The sequence below is a fragment of the Penicillium maclennaniae genome (genome assembly GCF_028827695.1).
Source record: "Penicillium maclennaniae strain IBT 15551 chromosome Unknown utg000007l:1.0-4884863.0:1.0-4888362.0, whole genome shotgun sequence".
NCBI classification, from domain to species: domain Eukaryota; kingdom Fungi; phylum Ascomycota; class Eurotiomycetes; order Eurotiales; family Aspergillaceae; genus Penicillium; species Penicillium maclennaniae.
The window spans coordinates 391890-415278 of record NW_026623219.1 but is presented as its reverse complement, the minus strand read 5'-3'; the positions used below and the strand labels follow the sequence as shown (position 1 = coordinate 415278).

Here is a 23389-nt window from a genome sequence, read left to right as displayed (position 1 = left end):
GAATTGTAAAAGGGCAATTATGAAATAATCTTCATATCATCTTTCAAGCTATCACATCAATTGTCATCATCGTCCTCATCCACGTCCTCTCCTTCATCCTCATCATTATCTCCCTCTTCACCTTCTTCCTCTTCCTGGGCAGCATCTCTTGCCGCCAGAGCGGCAGCGACCTGCTCCTCGAGTATCTCTTTCCGTTGCATCTCCTCTTCTTCACCCTCACTCTGCTCTGGTTCATTATTCGCATCCACCCCTTCAAATTCAACCATTTTCCCCCTCTTCCTTGGTCCACCACGGCCAGGTCTCTTCTCCATCCCATACGACTCCTTTTCATTCTTTCTTCTCCAAAGCGGGGCCCCCTTGATAGACGCTCTCACCTCCGTCGCATAAGAGATCTCCTTACTAGACGACGTTGCCGGATCTACCGTAAAGTAAGCAGCGAGATCCTCCTCGCTAGATGCATGGTCGGGGAATAGAGCAATGCGCTGAAATTCAGAGTCCGACGCCGTGGAATTTTCAACGAGAGCCGCGATCTTGGCTCGCATAATGGTCTTCACTTTTGCCATTGTGCCATTACCAAACCAGCCGTCACTGATGATTTCACATTCCGAGCGTAAGAAGGAGGGTGGTGGATCGGCAGGATAGAGAATCGAGGCGAGAATTGGATCTTTGATATCACCGGCCATCCAGATGCGGCCGTCGCGTGGGAGGGGTAATTGGCCAGTGAATATGTGTGTGTCTGCATGAGCAGACCCGGAGACGGAATTGGGATTGTCGAGGTCGGCTTCATTGGAATCGGCGACACGGAACATGAACGTTTGGTAATGACGGTACTCTGGGGAAGTGCGCGGATCCACGCCCAACTTGATGATAGCGTCGCGCCACGGTCCAGAGCGGAAAATGTACCCAACATAGGGCAATGCATGGCGGAGAAGGGGTTGCTGTTCATCTGACGCCAAGTAACTGCGAATAGCACGTCGGGTCCAGGCTGGTCGTTCTTCGAAGAGCTTTTTGACCCTTTCGATGGTTCCACGAAGGATCGGATCGAGGCTTTCGATTGGAGCGAGGTCTTCTTGGGGCTCGGATGGGACAACGGGAATGTCGAATGCGACGAGATGGCTGCGAATCTTCGTCGGTTGCTGGGTGTTCACTGTGATCATTTTGCCAGATTCGTCGACGGCTTGTTTCACTGTTGGATTTTGGCGATACCTTAGTGAATGAGATTTTAGTACGTGGCTCTAGGTGTCATTCAGGGCGTTGGAAGCGTACATGTACTGGAATGGAAGATCGCCCTGGGTGAATGAGGGCGGCGGGATGATGTCCACATTCGTAATGGCACCTTTGGACATATTGATCTGGAATTTCTTCATTTTATCCACTAAGAATTCTCTTAGTGCGAGTTTTCTCCCTCCATGATGCAGTTCACTTACAGTCATAAGGAGTAATATGCTGGCTGAATTGATTCGTGAAGGAACTGCGAGTGGACGACCACATGAAGTCCGGCAGGCCTGAAATTGTTAAATCAGACCGAGAGATATTCAAATATAACATCAATCTATACATACCTCGAAATAAATGTGTACGTTCTATTTTCCCTACCGCTTCAATGCGGTATTTGGAGGCATTGTCTTGTAGATTGCGCAGCAAGTCTTTTGAGGTTTGTCGCGTAGGAGACTCGGCCATTGAACTAGCCTCAGTGAAGGGCTCGTCCGAGCCTCGTTTGCGTTTTCGGCCTGTTCTTTTTGGGACAGTGACTTTGAGCAAAACATTATTTGATGGACAGCTGATGGACTGGATTTGCCGAGCCATAACATCCTCTGGTCGCAGTGATAGCTGAGCGGGTGTATCAGCTTTGGGCGGGTTCAAAATCTGTGTCAGGTCAGAGTCGTTGAATTGTGGCGAGACTGGACAGAAGCTGTAAGTCTCACGTTTTGGATTCCTGCATTGCCCTGGAGTGTGTCCACAGCCCTGTCAAGGTTTTGGATCACGGCAGGGTGCTCAAGCGCTAACCAAACGTCGAGGCGGGACAGGGTAGAAAGGTGCAGTTCTGGAATCACGCTGCGATTCCATCGCGTGGTTACAAAATGATGAACACAAATGCAGGGGGTTTGAGATAGTCCAAGCCGCTTGGTCCACTGGCTTGAAGGCGAGTTAATAATGAATGGACCATCAGCATGCAGCAGTTACAACCGACATGAGAAATCAGTCGCGTTTCACTTTGCTCACTTTAAAAAGCGCCCAGGATTTGAGCCCGACTTTTCTCGGTCTGAGGTCTCTTTTAACCAAAATGAGCCTCCTTCATTTGCACGCGCATTTCACACTGACTGAGAGCATCGGGATATGATGACTAATCGTGTTCCTTGCTCCCGATTTTCCAGGTGTCAATGTCGGTCCGCCTTTTATAATAAGCACTCTGGCAAGCCGTCTAGCGGCAAATTGATCTAAGAGGGTCAGAGTCGTGGCTTCTTGCGCTTGTAGGCCAAATCACCCCACATCATGTCTCGCTCACCACATGGATAAACAGTTCTACCGCTACTTAACTTAGTGAAATGATGCGTCCAATGACCTTAAAGTGTATGCCTAATTCGACCTCGGCTACCTCGACCGGTCCTACAAGACTATTACTTGACTGATGTATTTCAATATAGATAGTTACCGATTTTCTGAGAACTATGTGTGAAATCATTCACTGGAGACAGGCATTTGAAGAAAGTCAATGTATGCTCAGAGCAACGGTCAAAAGAAATCTCGATCTCTGTTCCAACAAGTTTGATATTCTTTCCTTCCAGGGATATCCTACTGTAGTCTCTAGCTTAGATCTTTCTTTGCTGATGAACTTCACATAAACATTTCAAATTTGCGATCAATTGCACTTTTTTCCGCTGATTCAAAAGATTCAGGGTCTACGTACTTACTTCAGTAATCTGCGGATGATTTGAATACTTCCCACTTGCCAAAAGCTGTGAAAATTTAGTTAAAGTTCCCCGCGTTCGACAAGCTTATGGCTCCAACACTCTCGGCCCTGGGTTTGAAATAAGCGGCAGAGGGGTGAATTCACAGAAGCTCTTGTGCCGAGAGTTCCCTTTTGTGTCCGAGTTGGAGTGGTATCTTCGTCTCACAAATCAATACCATCTTCGTTGCTAGCTCGTCTGTTAAAGGATTCTGTCCATCAAGGCAGCTAGGATGCACGACATACAAAGAAGGGCATTGTTCCTTTCTCGGAGAGGGCGTGGCTAGCCGAGTCAGGTACGCAAAGGACGAATTTGAATTTTTGTCCATCGGAGTCTTCGCCGAAAATCCCGCAAACGTGAAATTCTTCCAAATAGAACCTGCAGCCCCGTGCCAGCTTCGTTGATACTGGGGCTTGAAAACGGTCATGTCGGCTTATTTCCCACTCTTTGTCAAGTAATTTGCAAGCATTGACTAGTTATGCTGGCAGGAAAGCGATTGAAAGCTCGATGGTCACCAGGCTCACGACCTCTTGGTGACTTACTAGCTCATTCGCTTTCAACGACATCTCCTCCAAAAGCCGCTTGATGCTCAACGGAACTATATCATGGTTCTTGGATTCATGCAGAAGGCTCGAGACAGTATTGCCCCCACGTCCATGTATGTGCTTTCGATATATCTTTTCGAAGTTCGTTAGTGACCCTGTGACGATCGAGGATTCTTGCTGCCTTTTCAAATGATTCGAAGCCATGTTGGGATCAAAGCCTATGATGGCGCTCACGCCGGCTTCGGCTAGAAAGACATGCCTTGCTTGAGTTCATTTACCCATAAGAATCAAGTATCCTTTCTTTCGCGATCATTATGGCTATGTGGCTCGGGGAATTTCAGATGCCACGGAGAACAAGCTTTTTGTCTGCGACGAGATGACCCTGGCTCGTGGAATGTAGACCCGACCAGGAAAAATCGGTCTTCTTTTGGATCCTTGGAGCATTGGCCTGCAAAATGTGCATCGACTCTCTGCTTTTCCAAATAGGACTCATATGGTCAAAGGGTAAGGGTTATACGGTGATTGGTCGTGACGCAACTGCTACGTGAGAATGCTGGCGCATCAGAACAGTACTGAGCACCATTTCGGCCTTTTACCGTGAACTTGAGCTTTGAAGTCATTGTAGGAGCTGTTGAACCCTACGTTATTCAATCTTTCTTCCACGGTCTTTTTGATGTGAATACACGCCAGTCTTAGCGCCCCTTTTCCTCCAATGTAGCCGCAGAGTCTATGAAACATTAATAGCTAATGGAAATATCCAAAGTGTTGTATCAAGAACTTGCAAACATGTCAGGCTCAACTAAGAATTGTACCAGGCCAGGGTGGAAGCATGGAATCTGGATGCAAGAACACCCCGGTCCACAGTGGATCAAATTCAACCGATTGGCATTCTCAGCACTGCCATTGAAAGAGATGATCCAGGATCATCGAATTCCCAGTTCAGGGTTCCATAGATAACTAGATGTGTTAGAAGGTGTCTCCACATCCCAGGGTTACGGGTTCTACGTGTCAAAACCTTTCAGGGATATAGAAATATATATCCGTACCTAAACATACTAAGGTAACTGTCCGACGCCCTGTTTTCATTCGAGTCATAATCAGGAGTATCCAGGAGCTATGGATTAATACATACTAAACATACTTTAAATTTCTAATAGGTTGGCGCGAGTGTAGAGGTGGTGTGGTGGATAGTTGAGCCAAGTTCGAATTTTATCATTATGACTTATTGCGACGAGATTCAAAGCATCCAATTGGACCTGTGGCGCAGCGGTAGCGCGTGTGATTCCAGTCCACAAGGTCATCCGTTCAAATCGGGTCAGGTTCAACATTACTTTTTTTGTCGATTCTATCGATTTTTATCTTCTATTGTTATGCTTGCGCTCTCCCTCAGGAATTTAATAAATGGATAGTCTATGATTGTCCAGAACCTTTTGTTAATTAAGTCTTATTTTATATCTCAAATAAAAAAAAAATATTAATTTTATCAATGTGAAATTATTTTTTGGAGAACACCTAACTACGTCAAGCTGTAATTGAAGAGTTTAGAGTAACATCGAAAAAATTAGTGAACCAAAAAAGAAATATTGAACCTGACCCGATTTGAACGGATGACCTTGTGGACTGGAATCACACGCGCTACCGCTGCGCCACAGGTCCAATTGGATATACTTTTGTCGCTTCTTTAGAACTATAATCTATCCAATGAATGGTCATAAAACACAAACCCTTCTCCACGGGCACGTGATTGATGACATAAGTCTCACAAGAAGCGGGAAAACGCATACAAAATAGCATGAGCAAAGAGGATGTTGAAGTGCGATCTGTAGAACTCGAGTAAACCTCAGCAGACTAAAGCCCTTCTGATGACAGCCTAGACTGCATCGTCCTTGTAGATGAACTGCTTGGCAGTCTGCGCTGACCTTAGATTTGACCCCTTCCCCCTCTTCCCATCACCATCACAGCCAGGAGATCCCGCCGCCTTTCACTTCACCTCAACAACACATTCCTCTTTCTCCACTATCACCCACCCACACAACTGGTTCTTCGTCTGTTAAATTCCTTGGCCTCGGTCAACATCGTTTTCATCCAAATAATTCGAGTTGTGCTGTGGATCGCAATCGAGTGGCCCTGCGCTTTCGAACCCCCCGCTCCCAGCCTGCCACTAAGCGACACGGAGATCCTCCAGAGCGGATCAAGCAACGCCAGTCCCATCTCGACCTCTCCGCCGCCTGGCCAGTCCTGCTTGCACCTCGAAACGCCAATTGTCCCATCTTAGGTCCAAAGAGGTACGTATTGCTCCTGCTTGTCCTCGTTATGCCTAGCCCCTCCAACCCCGAACCGTCTTGCCCGTGCGCGTACTGCTACACACCCCGTTCTGGTCTTCTCAAGCAGTCGCCATTGGACGATGACTGGCCCCCTGCGAATGATCCAATACCACTCCCTCATTTATTGCCCGTGAAATTGGACGCTTCATTTGTTGAATGATTCGGAGCGCTTACAAGATTCCCCTAGGTCGACACAAACACATCCGCCTCACTCTTGGCTTTCTTGCGCGGCCGCCCCCGTTGCCCGCTCCCAAGTCACCCTGGCTAAAGTGCAGCGTGCGGCTGCACTGGCAAGAAGAAATCTAGCGGAGTTTATGTGGCTGTCAATACTGGTCTCAAGATGAAGGGATTCAGACAGAGAGTGGTAAGTGTCCTTGTTCGTAGGCTTCTTACCGCACTATCATGTTTACCCGCCCCTTCCCCACCACGCAGGTGGTGTTCCTCCCTGAATCAGATTGGATCCAAACTGATTACATTGTTCATCTCAGCACGAGCAGTTGTCACGGGCGAAGGATGCGAACAAGTCGTCGAAGAAGAAAGACTCCAACTCCACATCCTCGGGCCAGGCATCTCTCGGAACTACCAATACACAGCAACCGACATCGCCCAACCAAGGTACCCCGGCATCATCCACAACATCTCTCAATGATGCGCGAAAGTCGCCGGACAATGCTTCCCCGGGAGGTACCCCATCCGGGGGCGCCGCCCCAGCCCAGCATTACACCTCTCAAGGAGCCGGTATCCCAGGCCAGTCTGCAAATAATGGACCAGGTACCCCGACGCGACAAGGACAGCCTGTGGCTCCTAGCGTGATCATTAGCCCCAGCGCTCCGGTAAGATCGCCTTCCCCCTCGGACGAAGGTGACCTCGATGAACCTGACTCTTTCTCTGCGTTCCCACAGCATGCTCCTCCCCTGGAGCTGCCGAGACGATGCCTGGAGATCTCGCACCACCAAGGAAATCCCACGTATTCGATCGCCTTCAGACTACCCCGAAAGATATGTCAGAAGGAATCCGGACCCCTAAGCGCCAGCACTCATCGCGATTCGACATTTCCGACCAGCGCCAACGAGAGCTAGAGAAATTGCCAGGCTTCCATGAGGTAGCGCCTAACCGACGCCAGGAGCTGTTTATGCAAAAGATTGATCAGTGCAACATTATCTTTGACTTCAATGATCCTACGGCAGACATGAAATCCAAAGAGATCAAAAGGTTGGCCCTTCACGAGCTCTTAGATTACGTCGCCAACAACCGGTCCGTGATCACTGAGCCCATGTACCCTCGGGTGGTAGAGATGTTCGCCAAGAACCTGTTTCGACCCATTCCCCCACCGATGACCCCACAGGGCGAAGCATTCGATCCTGAAGAGGATGAGCCTGTTTTAGAAGTTGCTTGGCCACATATTCAGGTTGTCTACGAGTTCTTCCTGCGATTTATCGAGAGTCAGGACTTCAACACCAATGTTGCGAAGCAATACATCGATCATCATTTTGTGCTACAGGTATATTGTCGAGATTGTTGGGAATTGCTCAGATGAATTGGCTAACTATCAATACAGCTGCTCGACCTGTTCGACTCAGAGGACCCTCGCGAGCGCGATTTCCTCAAGACAACCTTGCACCGGATCTACGGCAAATTCTTGAATCTGCGATCATATATCCGGCGATCTATCAATAATGTGTTCTTCCAGTTCATGTACGAGACTGAGAGACACAACGGTATTGCTGAACTACTGGAAATTCTGGGCTCCATCATCAACGGCTTCGCCTTGCCTCTCAAAGAGGAGCACAAGTTGTTCCTGACCAGGGTTCTGCTTCCCATGCACAAGGTCAAGAGCCTCAGCATGTATCACCCGCAACTGGCCTACTGTATCGTTCAGTTCCTGGAGAAGGATTCGACCTTGACAGAAGATGTATGTATTCAACAATACTTTCTGCTGATCATCGTATGCTGACTTTTTAGGTTGTTCTTGGTCTGTTGCGCTACTGGCCGAAGACGAACAGCACTAAGGAGGTGATGTATCTGAACGAGGTAGAAGACATCTTCGAAGTCATGGATCCGGCCGAGTTTGCGAAGGTGCAGGAGCCTCTTTTCAACCAGCTTGCCAAGTCTGTAGCCAGTCCCCACTTCCAGGTTGCTGAGCGTGCTCTTTATTTCTGGAACAACGAGTACTTCTGCAACCTGGTGAGCGACAATGTGGAGACCATCCTTCCGATTATGTTCGCCCCGCTTTACGAGAACTCCAAGGGCCACTGGAATCGGTGAGTCAAGATTTCATCAGCCCTACACTTGTTGATGGAAACTGACCATCCTCCCTACAGGACCATCCACAGTATGGTTTACAATGCCATGAAAATGTTTATGGAAATCAACCCACAGCTCTTTGACGAGTGCTCTCACGAGTACACCGAGCAGCAAAACAGCGCCGATCAGCGAGAGAAGTCCCGACAGGACCGGTGGGACACGATTGAACAGCAAGCGACAAGCAGAAAAAACGGAGTTCCTCCACCTCCCGCCCCTGTTCTCGACGTGCCCGAGCCAATCGATGAGGTTGAGGCTATGACCAATGAAAGTCAGAAGAAATTGAACACTTTGAAGCTCCAGGAAGACAACGAGATCTCCAAGGATCGACCTGCGCGGGAAGGAACTCCAACTTCGGTGAGTTCAGTACATCTCTGACATCTTATCATGATGTTGCTGGGTTTTATGCATCCCCATGCGAGTCTTTCTGACTTATTGACCTTTTGGCTGTTTTCACCTTTGATTTTGTCTTTTGCTAAGACCCGTCCACCCGTTTAGCCAGCCTGATTCTAACGTGAGAACGTCCGTTTTGCTCCAGACACGACGCCGTGGCTCCATTCGCGGTTCCCGGAGGCGACGGAGCGGTAGTGGTAGCGAGATTCGGCCGCGACGACGATCGGTCGGCGGGACTAGTGCAACAAATGTACAGATCTTGCATCGAAGCAATTCGACCAAATGAAGATTTCTCTTCTTTCCAATGGATATGTGACTTCCATTGATATTTCTTCACCATGGCATAGCGAATACGGGCTGCGACGATTTTTCCTGTTTTTATTTCGACTCGCCCAGGTTAATGCCCATCTTTTCCCTATCCCCATACCTTCCCCTATTGAGTGCCCCTTTGCCTGTTTTTTTTTTACTTCAATCTCTTTTGTGTACATGGCTTTTCTGATATTTCCCCTTCTGTGTCTCGATCTACAACAATGTGAGTGCGAGATCACTGAACGGACCTCTGAGTTGGAATCCGTCTTAGAACCGTGTTCGGATATGGAAAATGAGGGTGAATGGCGTTTCCATCCACCGACGAGTGTCGGTGGCTTATATGTGTTGCCAGTTTTCTTTTCTAGACCAATACTGAGTGATGACCTCTGGGCTTATACCAAGTCAATGTAGGAGTATAAATTCGTACGTAACTACCGGGTACTCACCCATCTGATGCCGTACGGATGCCCTGTCGAGGCCGTACAGATCGTTCCTAAAGCTTCATCACGAACAGAGAAATGTGGTAGTAACCGGAATTGAATTGGGTAGTTGCCTTCTCTATCTCCAACTCTGTCTTGAAGACGCACTATGTATGCACTGCAGACATTGGAATATGCCTGAGGCCACACATATGCTATTATGTCACCGGTTCTCCCACTACAATATCTACATGTAGCCTCAGAACTAAACATCCCATTACTAGTCACAAAGGTGAAGCAAGTTTGTTCGCTGTCCAGTTGTTGAAATGGAGCGGCACTACTATGACGGCAACAACGTCTCTAAAAGCATGACTACTTTGCTGCGGCCAAACCTAGTGGTACCTGTGAGCTCGAGAACAACCGCGCGCTTAGTCGCTTACGACACGCGCGCGACTCGGCAAGGAACAACCGTCTCCGGATTACCCAAAACGGCCTAGTGTTTCTTTCGGGGTCTCTGCGATAGCCCGCGTCCCTTCTTCTCGGGGCCAGGTCTCGCGCGCTACTCTACTCTCCCCATTACAGTCTTCCGCCGCGGGGTTCCTTCGTCTTTTCTTCTGCCGTCCAGTCTCTCATTTACGTGGATCAGGCGTATTAATTGTGTTTATTTAAATGACTTGACGAATTCCTCGCTTCCTACCTCCCTCCGATCGATCTTTTCCGACCTAATTGTTCGAACTCCGCAGAGCTTCGACCACTCCACGTCCTCGCATATGCGCCCCCAATTCTGACTCAGGGTATTTGCGCGGGCTGAAATTTGATCAGCCGGCCACTCGGCCAGGCCTTAATTACAGCCATATCCCTTCGACTGGCCCTCTCGTGGGGACCTCCGCCTCAATATGGAGCGGAATATCGATATTTATGCTAACAAGCTAGGGGATGAGAAGCTGGGTATGTGCGCATAGATGGAGAGTTTCCGAGCACCCATTGAATCAAGGAATTAACCATGTCCCCCCCGCCGCAGATGTGAAAGTCAGAGCCAATGTCGCGACCGAGTTGCGAGACAGCATTGAGCCTTTATGCTCCGGTGCAAGCTATCCCATCTTCCTGTCCAAGCTATGGCCCGTATTCAAGACAATTCTGAAGGGAGACCCAGTCTTCTTCAGTATGTCATACGAGCAGGTGAGATTTTCGGCGAGCCGCTTCCCGACATGTCCGAAGATGAACCCTAGTCCCCTGACGCGATTTAGAAACTACGAAACTGTATTCTCGAGACTCTACACCGATTGCCGATGAATTCACCCGATGTTGAACCATACGCTGCGGACATGGTTGACTTGTTGATGGATCTTGCGCGCATCGAAAACGAAGACAATGCAGTTCTGTGCATGAAGACGATCATGGACCTGGAGCGGAATCAAGCAAAGGCCACCTCCGCACGGGTGCAGCCTTTCTTAGAGCTGATCCAGGAGATGTTCCAGACCATGGAGCAGGTGGTGCGAGATACATTCGACACACCGAACCAAGCGACCCCTTCCGGCATGCCCTCAACGCCGAACGCAAGCGCCCAAAACTTCCAGTCGCCTCGACCTAGCTCTCCCGCAACTTCGGTCTCAGATCTAGGACCTGAGCAGCAGTCCAGCAATGTCATCTTGAAGGGCATGCAATCGTTCAAGGTCCTTGCGGAGTGTCCTATCATCGTCGTCTCAATCTTCCAAACCCACCGCGCCTCAGTAGCGGCGAACGTCAAGCTCTTCGTACCGCTAATCAAGACAATCTTGCTATTGCAAGCCAAACCGCAAGAAAAGGCACATGCGGATGCTGCTGCACAGGGCACGATCTTCACCGGAGTTTGCAAGGAAATTAAGAATAGGGCCGCATTTGGGGAGTTCATCACTGCCCAAGTCAAGACGATGAGCTTTTTGGCATATCTCCTGCGACTATATGCCCACCAACTCCAAGATTTCCTTCCAACCCTTCCTTCTGTCGTGGTTCGTCTTCTCCAGGATTGTCCTCGCGAAAAATCCGGTGCTCGAAAAGAGCTGCTCGTTGCAATTCGACACATTATTAACTTCAACTATCGTAAAATCTTCCTGGAGAAGATTGACGAGCTTCTGGACGAGCGAACCTTGATTGGTGATGGCTTGACCGTCTATGAGACCATGAGGCCCCTGGCGTATAGCATGCTTGCGGACCTAATTCATCATGTTCGTGACCATCTGAGCCGTGATCAGATTCGCCGCACCGTGGAAGTCTACACCAAGAACCTTCACGATGACTTCCCTGGCACTAGTTTCCAGACGATGAGCGCCAAACTCCTTTTGAACATGGCAGAAAAGATTTCTAAGCTTGAAGATAAGCGAGAAGCTCGCTACTTCCTCATCATGATCTTGGATGCCATTGGTGATAAATTCGCTTCCATGAACCACCAATTCAATAATGCCGTCAAGGTCTCCAAAGCCTACAAGGAGAGCCGCAAAGACACAACGCCATCTGCCGAAAACTATCTTGCCGAGAAGGACCAACCTCCGGACTGGGATGACATTGATATCTTCTCCGCTTCTCCCATCAAGACATCCAGCCCACGCGATCGAGGTGGAGACCCTGTCTCGGATAACATCTTCCTCTTCAAGAATCTCATAAATGGGTTGAAGAACATATTCCACCAGCTGAAGAACTGCAATCCTGATGATATCCAGATTGACCCAAACAGTGTGCCTATCAATTGGTCCGAGGTGTCGTATGGATACAATGCCGAGGAGGTTCGGGTTATCAAAAAGCTCTTCCACGAAGGTGCTCGCGTTTTCCGATACTATGGTGTAGATCAATCCCCCCCCGGAAATGAATTACTCGTCTCCCTTCGATTTCCTTGCGAGTCAATACACTGCACCTATGTCGCGTGAAGAGAAGGAACTATTGGAGAGTTTTGGCACGGTCTTCCACTGTATCGATACCGCAACATTCCATGAGGTCTTCCACTCGGAAATTCCATACCTTCATGAGCTCATGTTTGAGCATGGCGCATTGTTGCACCTGCCGCAATTTTTCCTGGCTAGCGAAGCGACCTCACCTGCCTTCTCAGGTATGGTGCTACAGTACCTGATGGAGCGTATTGACGAGGTTGGGACTTCGGACATGACCAAAGCGAAGATTCTCCTGAGAATGTTTAAGCTTTCTTTCATGGCAGTGACTCTATTCTCGGTGCAGAATGAGCAGGTTCTCCACCCGCATGTGACTAAGATCGTCACCAAGTGTATCGAACTGTCTGTGACGGCCGAAGAGCCCATGAACTACTTCCTGCTCCTGCGGTCCCTCTTCCGAAGTATTGGCGGTGGCCGATTCGAGCTTCTGTATAAGGAGATTCTTCCTCTGCTGGAGATGCTCCTCGAGACCTTCAACAACCTGTTGCTTGCTGCTCGCAGGCCTCAGGAGCGGGATCTCTACGTTGAGCTCACTCTCACAGTTCCTGCAAGGCTCAGCCACCTCTTGCCACACCTGAGCTACCTCATGCGTCCAATCGTGGTCGCCTTGCGTGCGGACTCTGACCTTGTCGGTCAAGGTTTGCGCACTCTGGAGCTCTGTGTGGACAATCTCACGGCCGACTACTTGGACCCAATCATGGCACCCATTATGGACGAGTTGATGACTGCGCTCTGGGACCACCTGCGACCTCACCCTTATAACCACTTCCACGCACACACCACCATGCGCATCCTTGGAAAGTTGGGTGGTCGAAACCGAAAGTTCTTGAATCACCCACCCGAGTTGTCGTTCCAAAAATATTCCGATGACAATCCAAGCTTTGACATTCGTCTCATTGGCCCCAGTGAGAAGCGTCCGTTCCTGTGGACGTTGGCATTGATTTGGCCATTGGCAAATTAATGGAGGTTCCCAAGTCGACTTTGGAAAAGCCTTCTTCAGATACGGCTTTGGCTTCTGACAAATATTACAAACAACAGGCTTACCGCATGCTCAGCTCCCATCTTAAGCTTCAGATAGGATATGAGAACCTCCCTGATGACCTAGCATCCTTGATTCGTCTCCATGCAAATGACCTGTTTGAAGGCAAAGCTGGTGCTATGGCCGACATCATGGAGAAGTCGGAGAGATCAGCCTCAATGCCAAAGAAGGTGGCCCAGGAGGCTACTTTGAAGAAGCTCCTCAAGGCTTGCATCTTTGCAACGACGATCTCTGATCTTGAGCCTGCTGCGACTGCTTTCGTGGCTGATGTCTGCAAGCACTTTACTGTTGTAGAGGTCGGCCGTGCTCTAGCTCAAGCCCGCCATAATCGCAAGCCGTTTGATGTTGCAAATGGCGAGGGTCCCGCCTATCTTGATTCTCGAATTTTGGCCGACGCAATCGTGGAGTCTCTCTCGTCTGACTACGTCCAAGTGCGCGAGGCAGCTGAAAAAGCTATGCTGGTCATAAAAGAAGCCGCAAATGTTATCTTCGGCGCCCCGACAAAGCGGCCAAGCTTCCATTCTTCCAGCATTTGGGACGCGTGTTCTGTCACAGTTGTCACAGCGAGGAGTGGTTCACGAAAGCGGGGGGAAGCCTGGGCATCAATCTCCTTGCCACCAAGTTGGACCTTGGAGAGTCTTGGATCTATGAGCGACATGTCGAATTCTGTCGCGCGCTCTTGCACGTCATCAAGGATACTCCTGCAGATCTCCCTGCCTCCACGAGGATCCAGTCCCAGGAGACTATGGCCTTAATTCTCAAGAAGTGCGGCAAACTTATTCCCAAGGATGATCTGAAAAACGAAAAGAGTCGCCTGTTTACCTTGTGTGGCTTCTTTGTCTTTGAACTTGGACACATGAATAAGTACGTTCGCGAGACTTGCCGTGTTTGCTTTGACACCTTAAGAGATGAGCTCGGCTGTGAAGTACACGAACTCATTTTCCCTGTGAGGGATCGTCTTCTTCAGTCGATTTTCAACAAGCCGTTGCGCGCTCTGCCCTTCCCGACGCAGATTGGCTTTATTGATGCCATCACTTATTGCTTGAGCCTGCACAACGAGATCGTCACTTTCAACGAGCCGCTCAACCGACTAATGCTGGAATCGCTCGCTCTTGCTGACGCTGATGACGAGTCACTTGCCTCCAAGCCTAATGAGTTTAAGAACGCAGAGATGATCGTCAGCTTGCGTGTTGCCTGCCTGCGTCTTTTGTCGATGGCAATGAACTTCCCTGAGTTCGCCAACACGCCGCAAAATACTAGCCGTGCACGCATCATCTCTGTATTCTTCAAGTCACTGTACTCGCGGTCTCCTGAAGTCATTGAAGCAGCCAATTCTGGCCTGAAGGATGTTCTTACTCAGACTAACAAGCTGCCTAAGGACCTTCTCCAGAATGGCCTCCGTCCTATTCTCATGAACCTGCAGGATCCCAAGCGTCTGAGCGTCGCAGGCCTTGATGGGCTCGCCCGACTGTTGACCTTATTGACCAACTATTTCAAGGTTGAGATTGGTGCTCGTCTTCTCGACCACATGAAGGTGATCGCCGATGATTCCACTCTGCAGAAGGTATCTTTCAGCCTTGTTGAGCAAAACCCTGCGATGAAAATTGTGGCCGCAATCTTCAATATTTTCCACCTTCTTCCCCTGCGGCCACTTCATTCATGGACCATCTCGTCAACAAGGTTCTTGATCTCGAGCAGAAACTTCGAAGAACCTCCCACAGTCCTTTCCGGAAGCCTCTTGTTAAGTACCTCAATCGGTATCCCAAGGAAAGCTTAGCGTTCTTCTTGGCACGTTTCAAAGACGTGCGCTACGGGCGCTTTTTCGGACAGATTCTGGCTGATGCTGAGAGCGAAGCGCTTCGTAATGCAGTTGTTGCTGACACTGAAGCATTCAAGTCCAATGCATTTGGATCAGAAGCCGATGGCAAGAATACCGCTGCAATCAATGGAATCTACGTTGTCCACTCTGTTTGCTCCTACAGCTTGACCAAGTGTTGGCTGGCCGACCATGCAGACTTGAGGTCAAAGCTTCTAATTGCCGGACGAGAGCTAGAGAGAAAGCTTCGTGGCGACAGTCTGCCTCCTGATGAGCGTCTCAGGGTCGAACAAGCTGAGGATCAGTTAATGGATGTGTTCACGGTTTACTTGGCCGAGGCTAGCCATGATCTTGACTTCCTCTTCGAGGTTATTGATGGCCTGTCTGCCGATGAGCTCAAGCGCACACTTGCACTTCCAAAGTTCATCTACAAGCACGTCATTACTAATGAGTCCATTGACTACCGCCGATCCGTCATTATGCGTTGTCTAGATCTCTACGGCCAACGGGCTTGCTCGCAGAGGACCAAGACATATGCATTCCGTCATTTGGTCAATCCTATTTTCGCTATGGATGTTCAGCTGACGTGGAGCAGCGCCAACAACGGCCCTAGGCTAATGGATAAGAGCATGACCGAGTCCATCCAGAGTCGTCTGTGGAAGCCTCAGCTGGCTGACCTCAGTGAAGAGTCGAGCCAAGCTGGCGTTGATCATTCTCGAATGGAGCTCCTTCAGCTTTCCGCTTTGCTGATAAAATACCATGCGCAAACTGTGCAGGATTCTCGTAAGGATATCATCAAGTTTGCTTGGAATTACATCCGTCTCGAGGACATCATCAACAAGTATGGTGCCTACGTCCTTATCAGTTATTTCATCGCCCACTACGAGACTCCTTTCAAGATCGTTATCCAGGTCTACGTCGCCTTGTTGAGAGCTCACCAGAATGAAGGCCGAGCTCTTGTCACACAGGCCCTCGACGTCTTGGCTCCTGTTCTGCCTACACGAACAGCGGGAAATCAAGGACCCGAGGCACGATATCCGCTGTGGGCCAAGTGGCCTCGCCGAATTCTGGCCGAGGAGACTGCCAACTTGCAGCAGGTGATGAGCATCTTCCAGTTCTTGGTGCGACAGCCTGATTTATTCTATGAGTCTCGTGAGCATTTTGTGCCTTTAATTGTCCCATCGCTTATCAAGATCGCTGGTCCGCCCAACACCTCGAATGACAGCAAAAAGCTGGCTCTCAACCTGATCGGGCTGATTTGGCACTGGGAAGAAAAACGAGCTCTGGCGACAGATGCCAACAGCATTGTCTCTAATGGTGTCACGGAGTCGCCCAATGCTAAAAAGCGCAAGCTGGAAGAAACAGAAGCCTCTGCATCTCCTTCCCTTCTTCCCCCGCCTAGCCGAGGATCTGATTACACCGTGCCGCCTGAATTGCGCGCAGCCTTGGTCAAATATCTCATCACTTTCATCACCACGATCCCGGAGCGCTTCCAGATTCCTGCTACGGACGTTCGTCAAATGTCCTCAGCCAAACAGACACCACCTGTGCCCACCGGTGAGATGATCAACAAGGCCATGAATCTTCTCAGGCAGCTCCTGTCCAAGGACTACTGGGGAGATCTCGATATTGACCTCTATCAGAAAGTGACGGAGCCCATCCTTTCAGGCGAGAAGGCCGACAAACCCGATGATAAACATATCACCGCCATGATCAATACTCTGCAGGTCTTGCGGGTGCTCATCGCCACCAAGCCGGATGAGTGGATCACAGCACGTCTATCCTCGATTCAGAAGCTCCTTGAGAAGCCTCTAAAATCCGACAATCCGGAAATCCAAGATTGTTTACATGGTCTTGAGGATGAACTGGAGATTTCTTCCAAGCTGCCGCCTCCAGTTCGTCGTGTTCTTGAGGCTGTCCCAGATGACACACCTGACGATGAAGATGCCATGGACACCGAAAGCACTCCGTCAGAATTTGCAACTTACCTGTCTGCGATTGCGACCGAGACTCTTTCGGCCAGCAACTATGTGTCGAGCTTGAACACCCTCTGGACGCTATCGAAGATCAAGCCTGCCGAAATTGATACTCATATTCCCGCTGTCATGAAGGCATTCTCCACAAAGCTTGCTAAGGAGCACGTCGCAGCCTCAACCAACCAAAATGGAGCACAGGCTTCCCAAAACGGCCAGAAACCAACCGAAGCAGTGCCGGACCAGCAGGAATTCGAGCTCGGCGTTGATCTCATTTACAAGACAATCGAGTTGATCTCTGTTCGCATGTCCCACCTTGGTGACCAACGACGCCCGTTCCTCAGCGTGTTGGCTTCCATTGTGGAACGGTCACAGAACGTCAAGCTATGCAGCAAGGTTCTGGGTATGGCAGAGGAATGGATTTTCCATTCGACCGAGTCATGGCCCACGCTTAAGGAGAAGACCGCAGTCCTACACAAGATGCTACTCTTCGAATCTCGCCCTGATCAGACCATGTTGAAGAAGTTCCTCGATTTGGTCATTCGCATCTATGAAGACTCCAAGATCACCCGTACCGAGTTGACTGTCCGACTGGAGCATGCTTTCCTGATTGGTACCAGAGCACAGGACGTCGAAATGCGCAACCGCTTTATGACCATCTTCGATCGCAGTTTGACGCGCCTGGCTAGTTCACGATTGAGCTACGTGCTCACCTGTCAGAACTGGGATACCCTCTCTGACTCCTTCTGGCTGGCTCAAGCCTCACACTTGGTTCTGGGATGCATCGACATGAATACCACTGCCCGCCTCCACCCCGACGACTTCACTTTGTATCCGTCGACATTCCTTTTCTCCAGTGGCGAAAAGGATTCAAGAAAGGTGGACATCATGGTTGACAGCCAGCTTGAGACTTTTGTTGCCGAGCGCAGGAAGTTCATGTCTGATGTCGGCGATGTTCGGGTTCGTGACCTGATGGAACCATTGTGCCAGCTCCAGCATACCGACGCGAACGTTGCTTACAAGCTGTGGACTACGCTCTTCCCTATTTTCTGGTCAACACTGTCCAAGGATGACCGTATCGATCTTGAGAAGGGTATGGTCTCTTTGCTCACCCGCGAATATCACCAGAGGCAATTGGACAAGCGGCCAAATGTTGTGCAATCTCTTCTTGAGGGTATTGTGCGCGCTACTCCGCGGTTTAAGGTTCCTCCTCATGTCATGAAACACCTCAGTCGTACCTATGATGCCTGGTACACCGCTGCCACCTACCTCGAGGAGAGTGCCATCAACCCTATCATTGATACTGCCACTGTTCGAGAAAGCAATCTGGACGCGCTGGTCGAAGTCTATGCCGGTCTCCAAGAGGATGACTTTTTCTATGGAACATGGCGCCGTCGTTGCAAGTTTGTTGAAACCAATGCAGCATTGTCTTATGAACAACAAGGCATGTGGGACAAGTCCCAGCAGCTCTATGAGAACGCACAGATCAAGGCTCGCTCTGGTGCCATGCCATTCTCGCAGGGTGAATACTTCGTGTGGGAAGATCACTGGTTAATCTGTGCTCAGAAGCTTCAGCAATGGGAAATTCTGAGCGATTTTGCCAAGCACGAGAACCTGAATGATCTCTTGCTGGAGGCTGCGTGGAGAAATATCGAGAACTGGCAGAGCGAGGGCAATCGTGAGCAGTTGGAATCCTTGATTAAATCTGTTTCTGATGCTCCTACTCCGCGCCGCACTTTCTTCCAGGCCTTTATGGCTCTTCTTCAGTTCCATGTGAAGAAGGAGAATATGCAGGACTTCAACAGCGTCTGTGATGAGTCAATCCAGCTGTCTATTCGCAAGTGGCTGCAACTACCTAAACGTATCACGAATGCGCACATTCCAATTTTGCAACACTTCCAGCTTCTAGTTGAACTACACGATGCTAGCCACATCTGCGGCAGCTTGGCCCAAACCAACGAACGCAACTTGGACACCAAGTCTGCAGAGTTGAAGCTTCTCCTTGGAACCTGGCGGGACCGGTTGCCGAATCTGTGGGACGATATCAACACTTGGCAGGATCTTGTTACATGGCGACAGCACATCTTCCAGCTCATCAACCAGACCTACCTTGGCCTTTTACCCCCCCAGACAAACAACGTGGCCAGTAATTCGTATGCCTACCGCGGATATCATGAGACAGCCTGGATTATCAATCGCTTCGCCCACGTCGCTCGCAAGCACCAAATGCCCGAGGTGTGCATCAATCAACTCAGCCGCATCTACACACTTCCAAATATCGAAATTCAGGAGGCATTCCTCAAGTTGCGCGAACAAGCCAAGTGCCACTACCAAAACCCGAAGGAGCTGAACAGTGGATTGGATGTTATCAACAACACCAATCTCAACTACTTCGGACCGCAGCAGAAGGCCGAGTTCTATACCCTTAAGGGCATGTTCCTTGCTAAGCTCGATCATACCAACGAGGCCAACGAAGCATTCGGAGTTGCTCTATACTACGATCTCCGTCTTGCCAAGGCTTGGTCTGAATGGGGTCAATACAGTGACCAGCGATTCAAGCAGAGACCAGATGACTATGAGCTGGCTAGCAATGCTGTCAGCTGTTATTTGGAGGCTGCAGGTCTCTACAAGAGTGCTAAGTCGCGCAAGCTACTCAGTCGAATCTTGTGGCTTCTCAGCTTGGACAACGAAGAAAGCCAGATTGCCAGCGCGTTTGAGAACTTCAAGGGAGACACTCCTGTTTGGTACTGGATTACTTTCATTCCTCAGCTTTTGACCAGCTTGTCTCACCGTGAGGCACGACTGTGCAAGGCTGTTCTTGTCAAGATCGCCAAGCTATATCCGCAGGCTCTCTTCTTCCTCCTACGCACAAACCGAGAGGACATGTTGAGCATCAAGAAGCAGCATGACCAGAAGCAGGAGAAGCTGGCCCGGGCTAGACAACAGCACCAGCAAGCTTCTTCCCCGAGTACCAAACCACCAGCTAGTGGAGAAGGCTCTCCTGCTCAGAAGGCTGTGACCAGCGCCCCTAGTGCCTCTCCTGCCAATCAAGCCGCGAACCTGCCTACCGCGCAATCTCCTGCGCAGAACCAGGCACAGAGTCAGTCTCCGGCCCTAGGACAAGGCCAAAGCCCAACACCAGGCCAAGCTGGTCAAACCCCAGCTCAAGCACAGGCACAAGCACACCTTCAAGTGCCAGGTCAAAACGGAACTCCGCAACAGAAGCAGAACCAGGCAGTCTCCGCGAGCTGCCGGAGAAAGAGCCCCTCAAAAAGCCTTGGGAGTATTCGGACGAGATCATGTCTGGTTTGAAGACCGCTTTCCCCCTGCTCGCTCTCTCCATGGAAACCATGGTCGACCAGATCCACAAGAACTTCAAATGTCCACCCGACGAGGACGCTTATCGACTGATTGTTGCCCTCTTGAACGATGGGCTGTCTTATGTTGGACGCATGCCTGGATCATACGCGCAAGACTTCAAATTACCTGCTGCTACCGAAGCCAACATCACTCGATTTGCAGAGACAATTCTTCCGGCGCATATCCGCAAGTCTTTCGAGGCGGACTTTGTCGTCAAAAAGCCTACGATGCATGAGTACATCCATAAGTTGCGGCGTTGGCGTGACAAGTTCGAGGAGAAGCTCGACCGCCGACCCCAATCTGGCTTTTTGGAGACCTACTCGCCCCACCTCAGCGAGTTCCGTTTCCTGAAGTTCGATGAAGTCGAGATCCCCGGTCAGTACCTCCTACATAAGGACAAAAACCAAGACTTTGTCCGTATCGACCGCTTCCTTCCTGATGTGGACCTTGTTCGCGGTATTGGAGTGTGTCACCGCCGCCTCAAGATTCGCGGACACGATGGCAGCATTCATGCCTTCGCTGTTCAGCACCCTGCGGCGCGCCACTGCCGCCGTGAGGAGCGTATTCTCCAGTTGTTCCGGATCTTCAATGGTTTGCTGGCTAAGCGCAAAGAGAGCCGTCGTCGCAATCTCTACTTCCATCTTCCTCTGATGGTTCCTTTGGCACCGCATATTCGCTTGGTGCGTGACGACTCATCTTACATCTCTATGCAAGGCATCTACGAAGACTACTGCAGGCGAGTCGGTATGAACAAGGATGAGCCCGTCCTCTTTACGATGGATCGTATGCGTTCTCTGGCAGAGACAAAGCAGAATGTAAGTTCCGCCGCCTTTGTTTACTATGCGAGCATAACTGACATCTTCCAGCGCACAACCGACCAGCAGCAGGTTCTGCGCACTGAGATCTTGACCGCCATCCAGGAGAAATGGGTTCCCAGTACCGTGGTGTTGGACTACTTCCAGCAGACTTACCCTAACTTCGCGGACTTCTGGCTCTTCCGGCGACAATTCGCCTACCAGTACGCCGCGGTTGCGTTCATGACCTACATTATGCACATTGGCAACCGGTACCCGAACAAAATCTTGATCTCACGTTCGACTGGCGACATCTGGGGAGCAGAATTGATTCCGACCATCAATCCTAGCAAGGCCATCTTCTACAACCCAGAGCATGTGCCGTTCCGATTCACACCCAACATCCAGACCCTGCTGGGTCCCCATTGCCACTGAGGGTCTGTTTGCCTGTGCCATGATGGCGATCGCACGTTGCTTGACAGAGCCACGACACGAGCTGGAGCAGCAACTGAGCGTCTTCGTCCGCGATGAGATGATGTTCTGGGCTACTGCTCAGCACCGCGGTGTCCTACCTGTCCCACAGCTGCGCGAGCTAGTCTACAACAACAGCGATATCATCGCCAATCGCGCTGTCAGTCTGGCCAGCCCTCCAGAGGGCAACCTACCTGCCAACCAAACCTCGATCGATTTGATATCCCGGGCGGTTAACCCCCAGCACCTGGCTCAAGGCGATGCGTTGTGGATGCCATATCTCTAGATTGTTGTGTTCTGCTGGATTGATCTCTCCTATTAGTTCCTCCAAATCCTGGAGTGGCTTTTTTGTCTTTGCTGCATGGGCCTTGCGGATTGGTTTTGTTATTGAGCGTGGCGCTTTGGTTGGGAGGAAATTCTCTTCCCTTATTGTTTGAGATATTTGTGATACCGGATTGTGTATTATTCTATTTTCTTTTTTTCAATAGCCTAATTGATTCAATTATTCAAATTCAGCTCATGGCATAGTTGTCATTAATGTAGAGTAAACGCCTGGGATCACCCTATGCTATTTCGTATGGATGAATCAAACGCCCGCGCCGATGATATAAAGAAAGAAAATCAAACAAGCGACTGCTTCTTCTTGATCCCAAGAAGACTACCGGTAGGCTTCTTCGGTTTCTTGACCCGTGCAAACGACGCCGATGGCGGGGGCATTTGGATTGAAGGTTTCGATGTTGACGGTCCAGCCAGAATGGGTGGCTCCTCCTCCTCAACGATGCGCTTTATTTTCTCTCCGGTAGAAGTCATGAAAGCCCGGCGCGCCGCTTCCTCATCCTCTTTCTCCTGCAGCAGCTTGGCCTCGTCCACCTCGTCCCGGACAAAGCTCAGAGCCACGTCGTCGCTGTTTGTCTCGTTCCGCTCAATGCGCGCATTGCGTGTCCGAATCTCGTCCAAAGCATCCGCAATAGCCATCTCGCGCTTCGAATCCTTCATTTTCTCCTCCAACTCAGCCATCTTGTCACGCTCAAGCTGTTCCGCCTCTTCATTCTCCTCGCGCTCGAGACGGTCCAGCGTCTGCTCCTGTGTCTCATTGTACTTGTCGTCCTTAGCATCTCGCCACACCTCAAAGTTTCGCTTGGCGCCCTTTTCGCATTCATAATCCATGTTCTTCGGGTCGGTGCGGAATGTGATCTCGCCGCTGCATCGTGTGCAGCGGATGTAAGAACCGGTAGATTGGAATGTTGAGATATTTTTCCTCCAGGTTTTCTTTGCGAGCGTTAAACTTGCGCCCTCGGTAGATGTATTCTCCGCAGCTGGTGCATTTCATAGAGAACGGGGCCATCAGACGAACGGTAATGACTTTCGGACCCTTTTGGCGGAGGTGTTTGGGCGTGCGCCCGATCGCCGACGGGTCGAAGTCGGGTGGGTAATACTTCGTCAGGACCTTTCGCTCAGACATCTTGACGGTCGACTTGAGTTATCCAGTATGGGTTTGGGGAAGTCAAGAAAGAGAACGGATTCGGGGGAGTGGCGGATTGATGCTGATATCAGCACGTGATATGGAAGCACGTGACCTGTTGTTTTTGCGGAAGTCGCGTACCTGAACGAGTTTCGAAATGGATGCGTCAGGTAGCTTTATCGGTGATTCTATGGAGCATCTCTGCACGCCGGCCTCTTCCTAAACACATCCCGTCTACGTGAGTTGAGCCGTGTCTATACTGTGTACGTGCACGGGCCACTATTTGTCCACAATCCGCGACCCGCTCTGATGCGAGC

General features: G+C 50.2%; 4 protein-coding genes across 4 annotated transcripts; 2 read left to right on the top strand and 2 right to left on the bottom strand.

The window, feature by feature from the left end:
- Positions 1-56: 56 nt before the first annotated feature.
- Positions 57-2067, bottom strand: N7477_007361 (transcription factor TFIIIC subunit TFC1; the record flags this gene model as incomplete). The annotated part of the gene is made up of 6 exons (XM_056969024.1): positions 57-1206; positions 1267-1375; positions 1428-1505; positions 1563-1866; positions 1926-1946; positions 2008-2067. 6 exons carry the CDS (start codon positions 2065-2067, stop codon positions 57-59), a joined length of 1722 nt encoding a protein of 573 aa, XP_056819056.1.
- Positions 2068-6157: 4090 nt separating this feature from the next.
- Positions 6158-8496, top strand: N7477_007360 (protein phosphatase 2A regulatory subunit RTS1; the record flags this gene model as incomplete). Its single annotated transcript, XM_056969023.1, has 6 exons — positions 6158-6181; positions 6306-6678; positions 6720-7318; positions 7376-7729; positions 7780-8078; positions 8139-8496. 6 exons carry the CDS (start codon positions 6158-6160, stop codon positions 8494-8496), a joined length of 2007 nt encoding a protein of 668 aa, XP_056819055.1.
- Positions 8497-10135: 1639 nt separating this feature from the next.
- N7477_007359 (histone acetyltransferase TRA1) lies at positions 10136-21896 on the top strand (the record flags this gene model as incomplete). The annotated part of the gene is made up of 10 exons (XM_056969022.1): positions 10136-10187; positions 10261-10418; positions 10487-11998; positions 12060-13071; positions 13158-13678; positions 13726-14760; positions 14877-20085; positions 20160-21160; positions 21212-21557; positions 21622-21896. 10 exons carry the CDS (start codon positions 10136-10138, stop codon positions 21894-21896), a joined length of 11121 nt encoding a protein of 3706 aa, XP_056819054.1.
- A 335-nt stretch (positions 21897-22231) lies between these two features.
- On the bottom strand, positions 22232-23072 carry N7477_007358 (Saf4/Yju2 family protein; the record flags this gene model as incomplete). The annotated part of the gene is made up of 2 exons (XM_056969021.1): positions 22232-22811; positions 22840-23072. The coding sequence occupies 2 exons, from the start codon at positions 23070-23072 to the stop codon at positions 22232-22234; spliced, it is 813 nt and encodes a 270-aa protein (XP_056819053.1).
- Between the last annotated feature and the right edge of the window lie 317 nt (positions 23073-23389).